Raw genomic sequence first — 18,660 nt, forward strand, 5'->3', positions numbered from 1 at the left:
AGGATACATCATCGTAAGTGCAAAAGCACTTATGATGATGTATCCTTCTTATTTGTTTTTAAACATAAGCTGCCCAGAAGAGTAGAGTTAATTAATCTGAAGCATTTTTACCAATTAACCTAAGTTTAGATTTAGATTAGTTTAGGAGTCTTGTAAAGAACACCTTATAAACGTTTTCAACCTATAAATAATTTCAAATCTAATGAATTACAAATACTGTAATATAATGTTGAGTGACACATTTGCGTAGTGGTTAGCTTGCCTTGCAGTGCTCAAGCCCAGAACTGGAGTGCTCTCTGAGAGGAGTATGTTCTGCTTCTGTCCCTGTGGGTTTCATAGGTGCTCCGGCTCCCTCCAACAGTCCACAAATTGTCCCTAAGTGTGAGTGTGTGCGAGTGTCTGCCCTGGAATGTCTTGTGTCCCTTGTGCCCATTGCTTGAATTGGAAGAAACGGTTAGAAAATGGATGGGTGGAATTCAAGGTGTCACAATTGTCACCCCTCCTCTAGAGGGCGCTCCAACCCTTTTGTATTTTAGTTTCGTTATTACGTACACCTGTCCCTGGCTTCCCTTTTATTATTTAAACCACATGCCTCCGAAGCTGAGCGCTCCAAAGCTCAGCGCTCAGCATTGGAAGACGGACGGTTAGAAGCCTGCCTACCAGCGGGTCCAGAAGAGACCCGACAGCATAGGCTTCAGAACCGTGTCCTGACCATCTGAGTCCGGGGCTCGGAGCACCTGGCTCCGTTATGGTTTTATCTTCTGTGTTCCTGGTTTCCTGTTCCCTTTGTTCGTCTTTGGCTTTGGATCTCCTGGTATTGGATTTTGGACTGCACCCTGTTTTTTCCCAACTGGACCCCCCTTGGACTCGTTTGGCTTTGCCACGCCCCCCGAACACCGGATCACTGCCGTCACTGCCCCCCTGTCTCTCATCCCATCCTCTTTCAGCTGTGTTTTCCCTGTTGTCCTTCTCCTGTCACTTCCGGATTATATCGTTCGCATAGGGTCCTAAATAACGCACTTTACGGGAGTCAGAGCCGGCTCCCGTGACACAAGGCTTCCAAAGTGGCATCCCTAACCAGTTTCCCTTTTGCCCAGATGCCCAGTTTTGAAGGCCAGCCTGATGTGGGTATTGTTATGGTGGTAAGACACAATTCCCACTTTTTAATGATGATCATCAACTTTCAAGTTGTCTTAACATCCTAACATCCTACTGATCTGTGTGTCTCTGTCATTTGATCCCTGTTTTACAGCTGTACTGATAACAGTTTACAGTTTGTAGTGTCACTATGCGAGCTGTGGCTTGAAACTGGAAATTTAACTGAAGGAATGCAGTGACAGATGCATTTCTCTGGAGTCAAGTTAAACCACTTTCGTTACCCACAGACAGAGAGTGTTACACTAGCTCTTTGTCCTTTCATATAACTCTGTGGTACCTGACTGTTTTAGGGTTGCTGTTGTACTTACTCAATTCAGAATCTTATAATTGTCTTTGAAAATCTGACTTCTATAGATACCATCATCTTTGTTTATCTTTACGAATTTGGAGTAGATTGCATAGATTGAAAATAGAAAGCTCTACTGCATTTGAAAGTGTTCTGATTTCAGTCTCAGACAGCAGCAAAATGTGGAAACTTTGCTGGGCAGTAAATACTGTTGCAAGGCACTATAGCATACTGTACCTTAGATTAATTGCTCAAGGCAAAGATAGCATTTTCATCAGCATAGCCTGAGGACTTTATTGAAATATTTGCTCATCTGAGATCAGCTGTAATCCATGTCAAAACTGTTAAAGAATTAAATGACAGATCTTAATTATACTTTGTGCCTGTGATGGAAATAAACCTGTGGAAAAATAATACTGTATTTGTAGAAGAAATCCAGCAGTATAACCATAAGTGGCTTTGTATGCTGTTAAATTAATCACAAGGCCTAAGCCTACTGTGAGAAAAATGTGGAACTGGTGGTCTGTTGAAATATAGATTACTTTCTGTCAGAACCAAACCTAACAATATTCAGCTTGTTATTAAACAGAAATGTCACTACAAATTGCAACCAAACCATCAGCATTGCATTTTGTCACTTCATTAAAGCAATGCCATGGAGTCCAAGATTTCCTTCCTTAGCAACGTTTGTATAATATTTTCCCACTGGCATTCATTTCTCTGACGTACCCCTGTCTGACAGGCAAAGTGTTTTCATAGCATGAAGAATCACTTTTGCACACAAGGATTAACAATTTCATTGAAAACATTCATGACTATTTTACAGACCACTCATAATCTTTCTTTTTCTCCAGGTCATTGGTTGTGAATAATTCATATGATTCTTATGTGTAAAGTATGAATGTAACTGCATGATTTGCATAGTGTAAATATATTATAGTTCATAGCTCACACAGAAATATTTTCACAGACACATTTCCATTGACTTTTGGCAAATGCTTCAGTTAAGCTGATAATGATAATGTTAATACAGTGAATGCCATATTCTAATTCTAAAACAATTATTTTTACTCTTTTTTAAGTTTCTTAGTGAGCCAATCCTTCAGCCAGGCATCATAGCAGTTCTTTAAAAAAACACATACCTATACAGTATATACCGGGCAGTGAGAATATTTGCAGCATATTGAATATCAAACCAATTTAAAATGTAATTAAAATTAATTGCATTGGTCATATCTTCAAGTCAAATAGCATTAAGATAAAATTTCTAAAGGAACATTTTTAGAAGCCTAAAAAACTGCAAAGAAGTGGGTTTGCCAGTGCCCTCTGCAACATCTGTTACTGTTACCAGAAGGATTGTGTGCATTTTACAATAGCCAGGAGATTTTACTTTGGTGTTATTTGCAGGAACAGACTTACCTTAAGTGTGACAAGTGAGCTTACCAACTGATCACTGGGCTCATCAGATGAGATCAGGCTCTGCTGGGTGTGCTCCACCTTCAAATGAGCATGAAGTTTGCAAGTCAAATGGGATTATTGGAAAAGCATTCACCCTTAGGTGGAAAATTAAATCTGTTTGAGTTCTGTTTCTTGGTTAGCAAATATTGTAGCCTGCAGCCTCCAAGCATCAAGCAGGATGATAAATGTTCATTTACAAACATTCTGATCTGTGGGAGTCATAACCCGTCCAACCTGTTCGAATTTCAAGTTCATGAAGCATATTCACTACTGGTCAATATTTATGACAGAGGTTTATGTATGCTCAAGGTGTTCTCATCTTTCACTATAATTCTACATAACGTTTGGGAAGACTACAACCTTCTTCACATAACACTTTCTATATCTTTGTCTCTGTCACAGTCCATATCACATTTTGTTTTTTGGGGTTGAAAAAAATTGACAGACTTAACTTGGGAAGTTATTTTCTGAAATACTACTGAGATAAGATTTGGACGTGTGTCTGAATGCATTGCATACATTATATAATTACTTATGGGACCACTGCCATGGGCAGTACTGGTGTACTGGGTAGCTTCTGTATGGAAACAGAAACAGACACGTACAGTAACAAGGGATTTCTAAGCAACTGATTTAAATTTAGGTACAAGACCTCACATACTGTACCTGCTCAGTGATCTCCACAGCTTGAAAGAAATCACAAATATTGCAAAGACCAGATTGTAACAACTGTTTATAAACCTTTATTCTGTACTTACAGTTAAAGGGGATTTCTCCATTTGGAAGTTAGTTTCTCCCCAGAAGCAAAACAACCAGAATTAATAAACAGCAACATGTTTTTGCCAAAGCACTGCCAACAAGAAAGAGTGTCACTCTCCAACTGAAGTGCAGAGATAGGGAGGAGCTGTTCAGACATGCTTAACCTTGTTTTTCTCCCTTGAGGGGTTGTAGAGTATGTTGTGAAACACAAAATTCTTTCTTCATGAACTGCTGCCATCACAGCTGCATTCAAGAAATCCTTGTAAAAACATTATTTAGCTAATGCTTTTATTCAGCGTGACTTACTTTCAAAATAATGACTGGACTGTAATAACATACATGGAGTTATTTAGTGAACAGTGGTATTAAAAGACATGTATGATTCATTGCAATGCAACCAATACAAAGCACACAAATGACAGCAAATGAGAAATCCGGAGTGAGTTTAGCAGAACAACCCCCTCCCCATTCTCCTCTGGATTTTAGGAAGAAATAATACAGAGACTCTCAGAACTTTATCTGTATTTCAATGAATTATTATACATTATTTATTATCCATTATACCTTTCATACATTAAAGGAATTTTATAAGAAATTGTATGGGGGTTAAAACTGTAAACTGGAGTCATACAACCTATTTTGTAGTTGAACAGAATTTTAGGACACTGACATAATGTCACTATAAGAACTATTTTTCCATGTTGCATTTTTTTTAATTCATGTAATAAAGCCGGCATGTTTTATACTTTTTTTTGTCAGTGTATATTGAGTTAATATAAAAATACAACATTTTCTTTTTTTTTTTCAAACATGCTTTTCATAAACAATAGGAGATTCCAGACATTCTCTTCACACTTTATACACTAATATAAAATGTTGTGGCAGAGCACCTGGATAAAAGCATGGTTAGGAAAGCTGTGTTTTTCTCTAAAAAAAAAGAAGTTTTTCTTTTTTTGAACAATCTGCAAAGTGGTTATTTTATTTGGACTGTGGCAAAAACTTGGAATTTCAGTCTCAATAAATGCAGGTTATTTTAAAATTCTTGGTGTCTTTATTCATGAATACATTTACAGTATGTGTTTTTAATTAGGCAGATCCAGTCACACAAGGACAAGTCAAAACAAACTGAAGTCCCCCTGACACCTCTACTGTAAATCGCTTTTCACATACTGCCTGGAATTCTAGTGCTAGATTCAGCAAAGTAATGTAAAACAATCTGCAGAGTGTTTACAGGAAAATCTCTCTAACATTTGAACCTTTTGTTTTTATTTTCTCCAATTTACTGTTGCAAGGATATTGCATGGTTTGGTGCCAGGACACCTGTAGAGCTTTCTTTATCTTTTTCTTTATTTTCTTTATCTTGAAAATATACCATGAATACATGCAAGAATGTACAGAATGAGCTGCATTTGTAAAAAAAAATGTAGCTGTTTTTAGAAAAGAGTACAATTTAAAACTGAAAACACACCGGTTCTTCATCTGTAACTTTAAATAAATTACTTGAGCATTTTATCATTTCAAAACATCACAATGAACAATGATAGAATAATGATATGTAATGTATAAACTATTGTTCGGTCAATTGTAGCCTAATTATTGACAAGCAGCAAAAACAGCTTATCAGCCTGATAGCAAGGCTAGCAGAAATGAATTACTAAAGGCAATATGGAATACTTCAATTAAGTATATTTGGAGGTTTGTGTTGAGCAATGTTGTTTGTACAGTAACTCATGTCTATTATTACAGATTTAAAGTGGGTGCACGACTACAGCAGAGGTTTACATTTGTATTGTACTTTGCTTCTTTAACCAGTTCAGAATATTTTTGATATTTTAGATTTAGAACTATTGTGAAACATGAAAGGGTTGAATAATATTGGTTTCATTTTGTGAACTGGATTTTCTGAAATATTACTGTTCAAAAACAATACTTTCCAAGTGCTTTAAGTCTGATTCTCCTATGCAAAAATAGCGAGAAGATCAGGAAATTTAGCTTAACATGGTAACATGTTGTTAACAACATTCTTTTTGTCAAATATTTTCAAAATGAAAAAAAAAAATATTAATACAACAAGACATGCACTTGCTTGTCTTTACATGGCTCCCAGCAATAGCTCTTTCCTAGAGTGGTACCAGAGGGCTTTCCAGTCACATGCAGTACACTGTTTCATATTTATTCAGGCCATGTTCTCTTCTTTGGGGTGAAGAGGGTTCAGTATTTCACTAATGGACATTTTACTTATGTTTTTACTATTATGATTAAGGTTGCTGCTGGAAGAGGTGTTAGTGGGGCCAGCAGGGGGCGCTCACCCTGCGGTCCATGTGGGGCCTAATGCCCCAGTATAGTGATGGGGACACTATACTGTAAGTAAGCGCCATCCTTCGGATGAGACGTAAAACCGAGGTCCTGACTCTCTGTGGTCATTAAAAATCCCAGAGTGTTTCTTGAAAGGAGTAGGGGTGTAACCCCGGCGCCCTGGCCAAATTTCCCATTGGCCCTTACAAATCATGGTCTCCTAATAATCCCCCTCTATGAATTGGCTTCATTACTCTGCTCTCCTCCCCACTGATAGCTGATGTGTGGTGAGCGTTCTGGCGCACTATGGCTGCCGTCACATCATCCAGGTGGATGCTGCACATTGGTGGTGGTGGAGGGGAGTCCCCATTACCTGTAAAGCGCTTTGAGTGGAGTGTCCAGAAAAGCGCTATATAATTGTAAGCAATTATTATTATTATTACTATTTTACTCTTTACTTTCATGTACTTCAGTGCTTCTCCATAGTATCTAATATGCTATAGGCTATAAAATTAGAGGCTTATGTTGTGCAGTCAGTCCAATTAGTTGAGACTTTTTTTATTTCTCATTTCTTCTCGCTGTATTTGAAATGCATAGCTGGCGTTCATATGATCACCCTGTTCCTCTAGCTTTAAAATTTCAAAAGCTACAACTGAACCCACACAGTTCTGTAAATGCAGACTTTTTCTTATTGTTTTGAAGCCTACAGTCTGTGTAAGAATCGGTACAAAGACATTTACAGTTCTTTCTTAGATTAATGTTCACTACATATTTTTGCCAAAGAATCAGACTTACGGGGGGCTTGTGTATAACACATAAAGATTATTCTTTTTGAAGCCATGAATGCTGCAATTTGTAACTTGATTTAGCCTGAAATCAGGGATGCATTAGTGGCAGCCTTCTTTAATGCACAGTGCATGTTTTGCCAGGTGCTTCTTACCATCCATTTAGACAGCATTGGTATATTAAATGAAGATTTTATATCTATCAATATTTATAATATTGTGGGGGAAGGTCCTTGAAAACAGCCAATAATAAAAGCTCGGCTCATAAGCATTTAATAATTGTTTTATAATTGCTGGGCCCTGTCAGGAGGCTGAGTACAGAGAGAACAGAGAGAATCTGCTGATAGTCAGCTAGGTTTTGCCACTTGATATGTTTCCAGAATCATTTCTACTGACCAATACATCAATGTATAGAAATTGACAAATTGGAATTTCTGTTCTTTTTTTATTCCAACAGTATGTCAAGGACTAAGCAACAAGTTGACACTCCTGGGGACTTCACAGGACCACTACAACAATATTGTGAGGATGTACTCTAACTGTACAGTGGTTATGGAGAATCTAGAGATAACCTATGTGGAAAAGGACTATGACCTGTCTTTCCTCAAGGTAAGTAGCTGTTGCCTACCATGTCTGTGTCCATCTGTTATGAACAAACAGCACAAGGTCTTTATTTTTCCAAACATTTACTTCAATAACAATAACATGAATAAGTTATATTTTGTCATAATAGCAATGGGGGAGCATGATTAGTTGGTTAGCAGATCAATAAAGATGCAAAGAGGTAATACAGGGAAGGAGGATGCAGAACAATTTCATGTAGTCCTTGTAGCCCACAATATGATCTTGCCATTGTAAATAAAAATAATTTGCAAAAATTAATGACTGACAGGGAAATGAAGTAGGACCTATATCTTCCTGTCAGAAGTGTGAAGTACTGTAGTGTCTCTTGTCTCTCAGTCTGTACTGTATATAAGAGTTGGGGAATGCCTTGAGCTGTCCTTATTGAGAGCTCAATAAAACTGAATCAGCACAAGTCTGTGCAGCACCAGATAGGCTTTAAAACAAGGACAATTTAGTGTCTCTTGAGTACTGTTTTGGACTATTTGTGCGATATAGTGTATGTAACCCAAAGTTAAGCAAAGCAAAGCAGACAAAAACACACTGGTAGCCTTGCTTTCTGTACGTCATGTGCATCATTTGCATGAAGAAAGCTAATGGGGGAGTTTGGGGGAGTTACCTTTACCTTGTGGGAAAAAAAAAGAATAACCATGAATGTATTTGTGAGGGGAGTTTTTTATAGGGCTATATATGTATAACGATTCCTTACATTTACATAGCACTATTCTGGACACTCCACTCAAAGTTCTTTCAAGGGTGCTTTTCTAGGGACCATTCCCAATTGCAGCACCTACTTGGGTGATGCAACAGCATCCAAAGTGTGCCAGTATGCTCACCACACATCAGCTATCAGTGGGGAGGAGAACAGAGTGATGAAGCCAATTTTTAGATGGGGATTATTAGGAGGCCATGATTAGTAAAGGCCAATGTGAAATTTGGCCAGGATGCCAGGGTAACACCGAGAAGTGCCCTAGGAATACTAACGACCACAGAGTCAGGACCTCGAGGTTTCATTTTAAAGACGGTGCTTTGTTATGGTATAGTGTCTACATTACTATACTGGAGCATTAGGACCCACACAGACTGTAGGGTAAGCGCTCCTTACTGGCCCCACTAACACCACTTCCAATAGCAACTTTAGCTTTCCCAGGAGGTCTCCCATCCAGGTACTGACCAGGCTCACATCTGCTGAGCTTCAGTGGGTCGCCAGTTGTGAGTTGCAGGATGATATTCCTGCTTGCAATATAGTAAGTGGCAGTATACGTAGTAAAAACTACAAGGAATAGATTTGTTTTTGTGTAATACGGCCAATACTTTCTTAAAGCCAATTTCTTCATGTGTCTCCACAGAGTATACGTGAAGTCGGGGGCTACGTGTTGATTGCTCTCAACAAGGTCTCCAGAATCCCCATTGATAACCTTCGCATCATCAGAGGCCACATCCTCTATCAAAATAGCTATGCTCTGGCTGTTCTGTCAAACTTCGATAAACAAAGCTCTGTGAACAAGAACCAGAGCTCAAATGTAGGATTGCAAGAATTGTCTTTGAAGAGCCTTACAGGTGAGTCACTGACATTGACATTGTTGCGGGACTAAAATGAAAGTTCAAGAGACTGAGACATTAACTATTCAAAGACCATTCCTCCAGTAAGTAGTCTTGTGGAACATCCAGGGGCTCTTTTGCAAAACTGAGACTTTTCATTGGCACAGTAGAGAGTCTACACTTTTGACAAAATCAAAGCCTGTACTTACTGTACATCAGAAGGACCCCAACAGTGGGTGTATCATTTTGTTAATTAAATAAACAAATATATCTTAATTTTCAATTTTACATGTTCAATCATCAAGTCATCCTCATCTTTCATAAATACGTTTATGAAGATCTAATTACAGTATATTTAAAGGTCTAACATATTTAAGAATATGGACCAACCTAGAAGGTTCACAAACATTTTCTCTGAGCTCTATGTCTCCTTTTCAGGCATATGTGATTGACTTGATAATTTGACATGCTGATTGATTACAGTAATATTATCTTGTGCACAGTGAACCTGGTGTGATAAAAAGTTAAAACTTTCAAGCTTCTGTATAAATGCCAATTTCTTTTTCTTTGCTTTGTGTCCTGTGGTTGCTGGTCTGTGAAATGCACATTATAAAAACATGATTTTGCTATGATACCTGGTATCCATCTGCCTTCTCCATACCAACTGAATTACATGGAGTGTTTTTCTTCAAATTTCCCATAGGAAGAAATCAGAACTGTGCTCAGGCTGCAAGACGTGTGCACTTTGTATGCGAATCTACCTGGAAAGAGGATGCACCAGTATATTTTATAAATTGAAAGGGGGCAATTGAGCCCTGGCTGTTTGGTAACAGCCTTTTACCACTGTTCAAAATCCATTATTACAGGGTGTGTGGCTCTTGCCAAGAGGCACTGCTGTATTAATAGTTTTCCCACTTCTTTTGCAGAAATCCTTAAAGGAGGTGTGAAGTTCACTGGCAACCCATTTCTTTGTAATGCTGAGACCATTCAGTGGTACGATATTGTGGACAAAAGCAAGAACCCAGAAATGTTCCTGATCTTTGCAAACAACACCTTGAACTGTAAGTACTGTGGATACAAAGCCAACATTTCTTCTGCCTGATGTCCTTACAGAAGAGGCATAACAAGACATTATGATATTTACAATATTGTAACAGAAATGTCTATTCAACAGTGCATTCAACAAGACCTGTAAACACTTTGCTACTGACAACAAATGAGAAAACTGTGATAAGATACCGTACTGTAGATACTGTATGTTAATGCAGTGTGGTAGTGTGGTAGAGTACTGTAAGTACACCACTTTATGATTTTATGATTTATTGCATTTCGACATATTTGACCTTCAGTTAGTCTTTACCAAGTCCTAATAGCAGATAAAACTAACCTAATGTGTCAAATAGACAAAAAATGTACTTCATTATTATTTAATTAAGAAAAAAAATCAGCCAGCATTGAATGCCTTTGCACCTACTATACCTTATGGGGGTGTATTTACATGTTTTTGTACCAGGCCATATATACTTGTATTTACAATTGCTTTTTAAGATATTTTGATCATCTTAAAGATGTACTTTAATCATACACTGAAGATGCTTTTGAGAAATAAAAGATGCATTATTTGTTAATAATCACTGCTGATGCACCAACTGGTTTATAAAATATATGAATTAGGATAATGGAGCAAATCAAAAGAAATTCCTCCATTATATAAATTATGTACACTGGATATCATGAACATTCATTTGGTATTTCATACTTAGTAACAAAAACAAAATTCTATTTTTCAGGCAAAAAATGTGATCCCAACTGTTTCAATGGATCCTGTTGGGCACCAGGTCCCAGTAACTGTCAAACTTGTAAGTTTCAGGTTTCAGTATTTATACAGTACAGTAGGTCACCAAAAACAGATTGTAAACAGCTGGCTCAGGAGGAAATCATGCTAATACCAAAGTCTGTCTCTCCTAAGACAAATTCAGTTTCATTTTCAGTTTTCTTCCAAATCACACCACGTGTTCTACCTGAATCAGATCATTAGCCACCTGGGACTGGAAGTGTGCAAGTGGTGGCACCCAGTTGGCCCTGTGCCACTGAGCGTAGGTTTGGGATTAGGTAGCCTGGGCTCTCTCAGCTCCTGATGTCAAAGGCACCTGCAGGCTTTTGGTTCAGTCAGTAAGGGATGAACCCTTCTATTGATGGGTGCTGAACATCCTGTATTGAGAACTACTGGCCCAGATCAGACTTTTGAAGTCTTTGTTGTGGTTTGGCTTTCTTGTTAATGTTGCTTTTTTTCCATTCATATGGAATTATACATGGTATAGGGTAAAATCAGGTGCAATTTGGTATCTTGTGAAGGGTCCTGATTTCTACTTTCTCTCCAAAGTGACAAAATTGAACTGCGCAGAGCAGTGCTCGCATAGATGTAAAGGACCCAAACCCAGTGATTGCTGTAATGAACACTGTGCTGCTGGCTGCACAGGACCCAGATCTACTGACTGTTTGGTAAGAAATAATAGAATAATAAGCAAAGAGAAAAAATGACTTGTGCTGTGTTTGTCCCGATAATTAACAGCTACTTTTATTTGGGTAGATATGAAATGTACCAAATATGGCTTATTCTGGTTCATTTATCTTTGTTTTGTAGACAGTGAATCATTCAGTTAATCATGAACCATTCAAGAAATGATTTCAAGATTTGACTGTAAGCTTTCCTGTAAACTTACTGTAAATTGCTTCACTCCCTTTCTTTACAGCTGGTGAGTGACACAACTAGTGTTAGAGATAATAAAAATGTATTGTTGTCTTCCAAGGAATGTCTGTTTGTCTAGTTTCTAGAGATCGCTACCTTATTAAGAAGCTTGTCTTATCAACAGGCCTGTCGGGACTTCCAGGACGAAGGAACATGCAAGCAGGTGTGTCCTCAGCTGATGCTTTACAACCCCAACACTCACCAGCTGGAAATGAACCCTGATGGCAAATACAGCTTTGGAGCTACCTGTGTGAAGAGCTGTCCTCGTAAGGCTCCCTTTATTATTGTGTTCTTTACCTGAACATTGACACGCAGACACACAGTTACCTCCTAGAATTAGGAAAATATATTTGAAAGCCCTGTTTGTTTGCCTACAAAACTGCTGAAGGCATATGTGCGACGGAATGGGACGTTATCTTTGGGAGAATATGGGGGGAGGACTTCAGGAAACTGGAGGTGTTTAGATGTTGTGAGTAATTTGAGTTGAGTAGAGATCAGAAGCCTGGGTCAAGCGCATCAAATGATGTAAAGAGAGGAAAATGCCAGTTTACAGGTTTGGTTTGAGGTCCCTCATGCTGGCCCACTAGATAAAGAAAGACACCCCATGTGTGTCAACTGTGAAAAGAAAGAGATTAATGTACAGGGCTGTACAAAGTGACTAAAATAAATGTTTGGAGAAAGGCAGAGTAGTAGGAGGATAACAACAAAGGAAGCCAAAATAAATTAGGTTGTATCCCTCTTTTACTGTATATTGGATGTTAACCCTGGGTTTATACTGGATGTTAAGTGGGGTGCAGCACACAGCTATCGTTCCTTAACTTGAATTTAATCAGAATTAATATAGGAATAATTTTAAAACATTTCTATGTCAACAGAGAGCTGAGGTTGGAAAAAGTGCATGAGAGAAATGTGGGTGTGGAAGTAAATAGCCCTTTTTCATTTTCTTGGAAAAATAAGCTACAGTTTGTTGAGAGTTACCATATTTATCACCAGATCAAAACCATAGAAAACACTGAAGTGTATTAAAGTAACATTTGGTTATTTTTCAATATTGAACTGCACTATTGTATTTCTTTGTATGTGATGTTTTTTTTTTCTGGATAATTTCAGATAACTATGTGGTGACTGATCATGGCTCATGTGTGAGAACATGCACAGCCAACACCCATGAAGTTGATGAAAATGGGGTCCGCAAATGCAAGAAGTGTGAAGGACCATGTCCCAAAGGTAGTCACAGTCATTATTCTGTTCAGCTGACCAAAGAATGAGAATACAGCAACACTCAGCAATAAACTAAGGGACTGGGCTGAGTAGCTTGTCCCAGAAAATGCTGTCATTTAGGAATGAAATGACTAAGCATGTGGAAATACAGTATATGAAAAATAGTCTGTTGGTGCTTTGTTTAAATCTACATTTTGGACCCTTTTTGTGTTATACAGTAAATGTCCTTAAAAAAGAAAACAGCACACATACTGTAACATACACTGTTGTCATCTCTATATTTATGTACTTTGTGGGTTTTGTGAAGTCAGTGGCTCCTATCCCTAGTTCTTAAGATACTCTTGTTATGTCTGGTTTCCGTTACAGCTGAGCTCTGAGTTACTCAGCTGAACCCTTAATTAGGTTTGAAACGATCATTGAATCAGCTAGAACAATTTGATTGGTTTCAGCTGGGAAATGTGCCCACAGTTCAGGTAGGTGCTTAATTAAGTAACTGACAACTTAGTTGGAATGAAAAATTAGAAGAGACAGGTAGTCTTCAGGACTGCGGTTGGAAACATTGACATGAGATAATAGGACAGTCTGTCATTAGATTTTATATCTGCTTTTTTATTTCTTTCGTGTAGCTTGCAATGGATTAGGAATGGGAAACCTTGTCAACGTTCTATCTATCAATGCTTCCAACATCGATTCCTTCAGAAACTGCACTAAAATCAACGGAGATGTTTCTATTCTGCCTGTGGCTTTTCGTGGGTAAGTCTTGTGTAGTACAGAGAGACTGTGGAAACGTTTTATTGAATCTTTACCAAAATACCATTTGGTTAAATTAAGCCAATTTTTAACCGTGCAGTGATTATACCCCATATATCATCTACATTAATCTGAAAACTGTTGTTTTGTTTCTTTTGTGTTTCCTGGATGTGTCCTGGATATTTTTACTGCTGTTGCATCTGCATTGATCCTTGTTTTCTACATTTAGTATTGTCATTGTAATATTACCTGTATGTATTATGTAATATTTCCTAGAAAGATTTCTCATTGCTGAAAATAAAAAAATGAGAATGATGTGTCACCACAATGCCAAAAAAAAGGTAAATGAGGTATAGGGAAAAAAGCAACCAGAAAGTAAAAGGAACTACCAAGTCGTATTAAATACACCTCATACAATCTCTTATACCTATGCATTTAAGATGCATTTCATAACAATCTGCTTCTTTTTTAAGAGTTCTGCACATTTCTAGCACTAGGGTAACATCTAGCAGAACTGGTCTAATGTTAAAATATAAACGTTATATAAAGTATAAAATATAAAGTGATTTTGATAGACAAATTTATCATTGCCACTTGCCTTGCTTTTCTTGGATTTTTTCAGTGACAGCTACACGAAAACCCCTGTTCTGGATCCATCCAAGCTGGATGTGTTTAAGACAGTGAAAGAAATAACTGGTATGTTCAGTGACTGATTATCCATCCATTACCTAACCATTTTATCCAACCCAGGGTCGCAGTCTATGTCAGCAAGTAACGGGTGCATGGCAGGATAAACCCTGGATGGGAATGCCAGTCCATCACATGGCACACACAGACACAGACAGGCACACGCTCACACCAGGGCCAATTTTCCCAGAAGTCAATTGACCTACCAGTATGTTTTTGGACTATGGGAGCAAACCGGAGCACCCGATGGAAGTCCATATGAACATGGGAAGAACATACAGTACAAACTCCAAACAGATAGCACCCTAGTGCGAGGCAGCAATGCTAACTGCTGCATTAATGTTCCACCCAAGTGATTAATTATTCACACAAATGCCAGAAATCTGTTAATTGAGACAGAAATATACAGTAAGAAGGTAAAAATTGGAGATCACTTTTATTACAGAAGAGGGAGAGAAAACCTATAGGGATATCTCTGTAAATTACGCCCTGTTTTAATGAGAATAAAAACAATAAAATCACCCTTATTTTGTATATTCTTTTTCTAATGTGTTACTATTGTTCTCTTGCACAAAATTTTGTTCCATTAACATTTTCTTCCTGTGGCAATTTGAGTTTTACTGTGTCACTTCAAAACTAGCCCAACTAACCCACTGTATTTTGTACAAGTTAATTAACCAAAGTCCAATACTCATGCATGTGAGCACACTTTCTTTCTTTCTGTTAGTAGCCTACGTGATTTGGTCCTGGATTCGCATTCCTGACACACACAGCCTTGTGAAACCTGAGCATTAGTTCCAATGTGTCAAATGACTGATCTCCTAGTGTGGTTGATGTGAACACTCTTGACAGACCCAGCCAAGGCGATGTCACCACAAAAGACTCAATGCACTCAGAGATTCATTTGTCAGTTGCAGTACAGTATGTCACTAAAGTAAACACATCAGCCACAGGTTACAGTGACACAAGGAAACACAATATTTAAGATATGAACAAAAGCAATGATACAGGTGATTGCAGAGAGACACTCAAATAATTCAGTATCATTACGTATTGCCTACCTCATGTTGTGTTTTTTTTTCGGTTGCTATTTTAATTCTAAAGGATTTATCTAAAGGATAAAGTCACTGGTATTCTATAAGGAATGTAGTCAGATAAATGGAGGGAAACACCTGATGCCAAAGGGTGCCAACACTTCTTCCTCACATTTATTCATTTTACCTCACTTGTGCTTATAATCACCATCCCCAGTTTTTACTGTAATACACCTTAAGCCAATACTACATTAGCCAAAGTGCTGTTTAGCTACCTTGCTTTAAATTGTAATGTAATTAAGGGAGTGGAACTAGTTTGTGTTGAGTTTTTTTTATTTATTTGTATTGGGAGAAATTAGAGCACTTTTCCTTCAGTTTATTTATATCTCATTTGAAAGGTTTCTTGCTGATCCAGGCCTGGCCTGAAAACATGACTTCTCTCAGTCCACTTGAAAACCTGGAAATCATTCGTGGAAGGACAAAACAGCAGTAAGTTGATAAGTTACAATTGAGGCTTACTCTGTACCTGGGAAGCACAGAGGAGATCTTCAGAGGGATGTGACCAAAACATGCACAGACATGATACCATTCTGTTCCACACCTATGGGAGTCCCTGTCTAATCAGAGGTGTTAATAAAGAAATATTTGCTTTTTTCCCTAACATTTAACAAATACACAGTGTGAAAGCGAGGAAACGTTGAATAAAGGTTCCTTTGTTTGGGCTTTTATTCTTTAATACTATCCAATAATGTTTACCCTATAATGAAAAAAAGACTAAAAAATGGATACATGAAATAAAACATGATTTTTATTTAAAAAGAAAGTTAAAATGAAAATGTGAGTTCTGAGCCTTTGAGAGTCATTGCTAGAGACTAATTCAAGTTCAATACTTTATTCCCATAACAACTACTGTAGTTGCATGGAATTTGGTTGGTGAGCTCATACAATTAAAAGACATACAATACAAACCAACACCCAACACAACTTCACATATTGTAACATTCTCGACAGACACTGGTAATGAAATATAAAAAACAGTGAGATATAGAATAACTTTGAGCCATGTAAAAAGTGTAGAGGTTATGCATTACACAGGGCAGGTGCTGTTACTGAACCTAACTTGGAATTCTGGTCACAGGAGGTCCATCCCCTTTCACCCGACTGAAAATCTGACCTGTCCTCTTCCACCCTTTTTCCTTGTCACCACAGTGGCACAGTGAGTGTGGCAGCTGTGAACATTGACATCACATCTCTGGGGCTGCGCTCCCTAAAGGAGATCAGCGATGGGGACGTGGTCATCAGGGGAAATCCCCACCTGTGTTACACCAATGCGGATCAGTGGAAGAGGCTCTTCAAGCTGGAAAAGCAAAACGCACGGGTTTCCGAAAACGCTGATCCCACTGAGTGCAGTAAGTATTGTAAAATGATACCTGCTGCAAGTCAGCAGACTACTGAAACATGGCGGCAGTCCCTATTGAAAGGAAAATGGTACAGATGGTACAGTGGTCAATAGGTAAAAAGCAATCATATATACAATTGCCTTGTAAGAAGTATCATTAACAAAAAACAACCAGAGGTTTCCAATATAGATAACTACAGTATAGACTTACAGTATGATCTACAAATATATTTTGTCATATGCATTAAGTATTCATACAAATTGAGTTAATTATCCTAAATTCATTTATATGTTATTATTAGTATTCTTTTGGAACGTTCATTACAACTGTAAGTTGAAAACTTAACATACAGATTGATATGTCAATTTATGAGAATAAATACAGCTAAAGTGAGCATCTCAATGAGCTGCTGATCTCAAACATTAGGAAAGGAATAGTATGCATCCAGAAGAAAAGCAATGTTAATGAAAACTCTTTCAAGCCTTTCATTGTAGAATAGTGCCTGATTTATTCTCCACTATACTTAAAATGTGATATTGGTAGATAATATTAGGCTCCAATACAAACAGAGGTCACATTTGTGTAGCTCAAGTTTCTACTCCTCCACATAAAGTAGTCAAGATGGTTTTTTGCTTGCATAAAATGACAAAACTTCAACAACAAAAGTACAAGTCCTTGTAAGAGCTGTTTTAAATTGATCACGTTGCTCTCATTTTTCCTTCTACACCTATACAACCCTAACCCTTAAAACCACTTGAATATCCCTTGATGAAAATAATAGAGGTTTTTTTCTGGCTGTTGTCACTTGCTTCTATGTAGCAGAATACTGTTCCAAAGCAGCTGTTTCTGGAGGTGCTGTCTGTGATGCCCAACAGTTAATAGCAGTGATCAAACAGCTCTGGAATGCAAAAGCAATTTAAAATTGTGATCTGAGCAACCCCCTGCTTATACAAAATTGAAGGGCCTGACTATAAGGATCTACAAAAGAAAAAATAAAGCTTGAACTTTGCTTTCCACATGCACTTACATTTTGAGTAACTCCCTTTCACATAAAAATTAAAGCATTCATAATTACAGTACATCCCTTGCATGACTGTCAAGAGATTGCTTTGCAGATTGCATTTAGTAACACTGGTAAAAAATTTAATGTATCACATTCTTATTTTACAGATATTGCAGCATTCGTCAATCAATTTTCTAACCACTTAATGCCATTTTGGGTCACCAGTGAACAAAAGCCTATCCTAGTAAGCAAGGAACGTAAGACAGGATACACCCTGGACAGGACACCTGTCCATCACAGTGAGGACAGAAAGACACAAACACACACACACTCACTGACACCGTGGCCCATTTTTCCCAATAGCCAATTAACCTACTAGTCAGTCGTAACTGTGAGAGGAAACCCGAGTACTTGAAGGAAACTCATGCAAACAGGGGGCGTACATACAGACTCCACATAGATTGCACCCCTAGTCCAGATTTGAACCCTGTGCCCTAGCACTATGAGGCAGTAATGCTAAACCACTGTGCTACACACATTGCAGCAATAAGGGCGTTTAAAAGAGTGAAAGACTACCTGATGAGTGCATAATTACCAATGGAATATTAATATAAATGTGAAATGAAATACATACAGTAAAACAATGTATGTTACTGTATATACAGAAATGTCTATCCCACCTAATGTCTTACATGCCACACACAGTACATGTATTTAAGGATTTACTTGTCTTTGGCACCTGCAACAGAAGCACATTGCTACCCAGTTAATTTAAATCATCACAAGATACGATATGTATCTTTACCTGCTAATTTGAAACCAATTAAGTGTATACAGGTATATAATAATATACTGGTAAAATAATTGAAGACAACTCTTCTAGCAGTTTTTCAGAATGGAATGGGACTGAGC

General features: G+C 37.8%; 1 protein-coding gene across 2 annotated transcripts in view; it reads left to right on the forward strand.

Moving 5' to 3' along the window:
• Positions 1 to 18,660, forward strand: part of egfra (epidermal growth factor receptor a (erythroblastic leukemia viral (v-erb-b) oncogene homolog, avian)) — a 118,226-nt gene that overhangs the window by 71,171 nt on the left and 28,395 nt on the right. For both annotated transcript variants that reach the window (XM_015354473.2, XM_015354474.2), the window contains exons 2-12: positions 7,199 to 7,350; positions 8,712 to 8,922; positions 9,831 to 9,965; positions 10,695 to 10,763; positions 11,288 to 11,406; positions 11,778 to 11,919; positions 12,764 to 12,880; positions 13,501 to 13,627; positions 14,247 to 14,320; positions 15,744 to 15,834; positions 16,555 to 16,754. In XM_015354473.2, the coding sequence (XP_015209959.1) occupies positions 7,199 to 7,350; positions 8,712 to 8,922; positions 9,831 to 9,965; positions 10,695 to 10,763; positions 11,288 to 11,406; positions 11,778 to 11,919; positions 12,764 to 12,880; positions 13,501 to 13,627; positions 14,247 to 14,320; positions 15,744 to 15,834; positions 16,555 to 16,754 (1,437 nt within the window). The remainder of the gene's footprint in view (positions 1 to 7,198; positions 7,351 to 8,711; positions 8,923 to 9,830; positions 9,966 to 10,694; positions 10,764 to 11,287; positions 11,407 to 11,777; positions 11,920 to 12,763; positions 12,881 to 13,500; positions 13,628 to 14,246; positions 14,321 to 15,743; positions 15,835 to 16,554; positions 16,755 to 18,660) is intronic.

This window comes from Lepisosteus oculatus, chromosome 6, assembly GCF_040954835.1.
Source record: "Lepisosteus oculatus isolate fLepOcu1 chromosome 6, fLepOcu1.hap2, whole genome shotgun sequence".
Classification (NCBI taxonomy): Eukaryota; Metazoa; Chordata; class Actinopteri; order Semionotiformes; family Lepisosteidae; genus Lepisosteus; species Lepisosteus oculatus.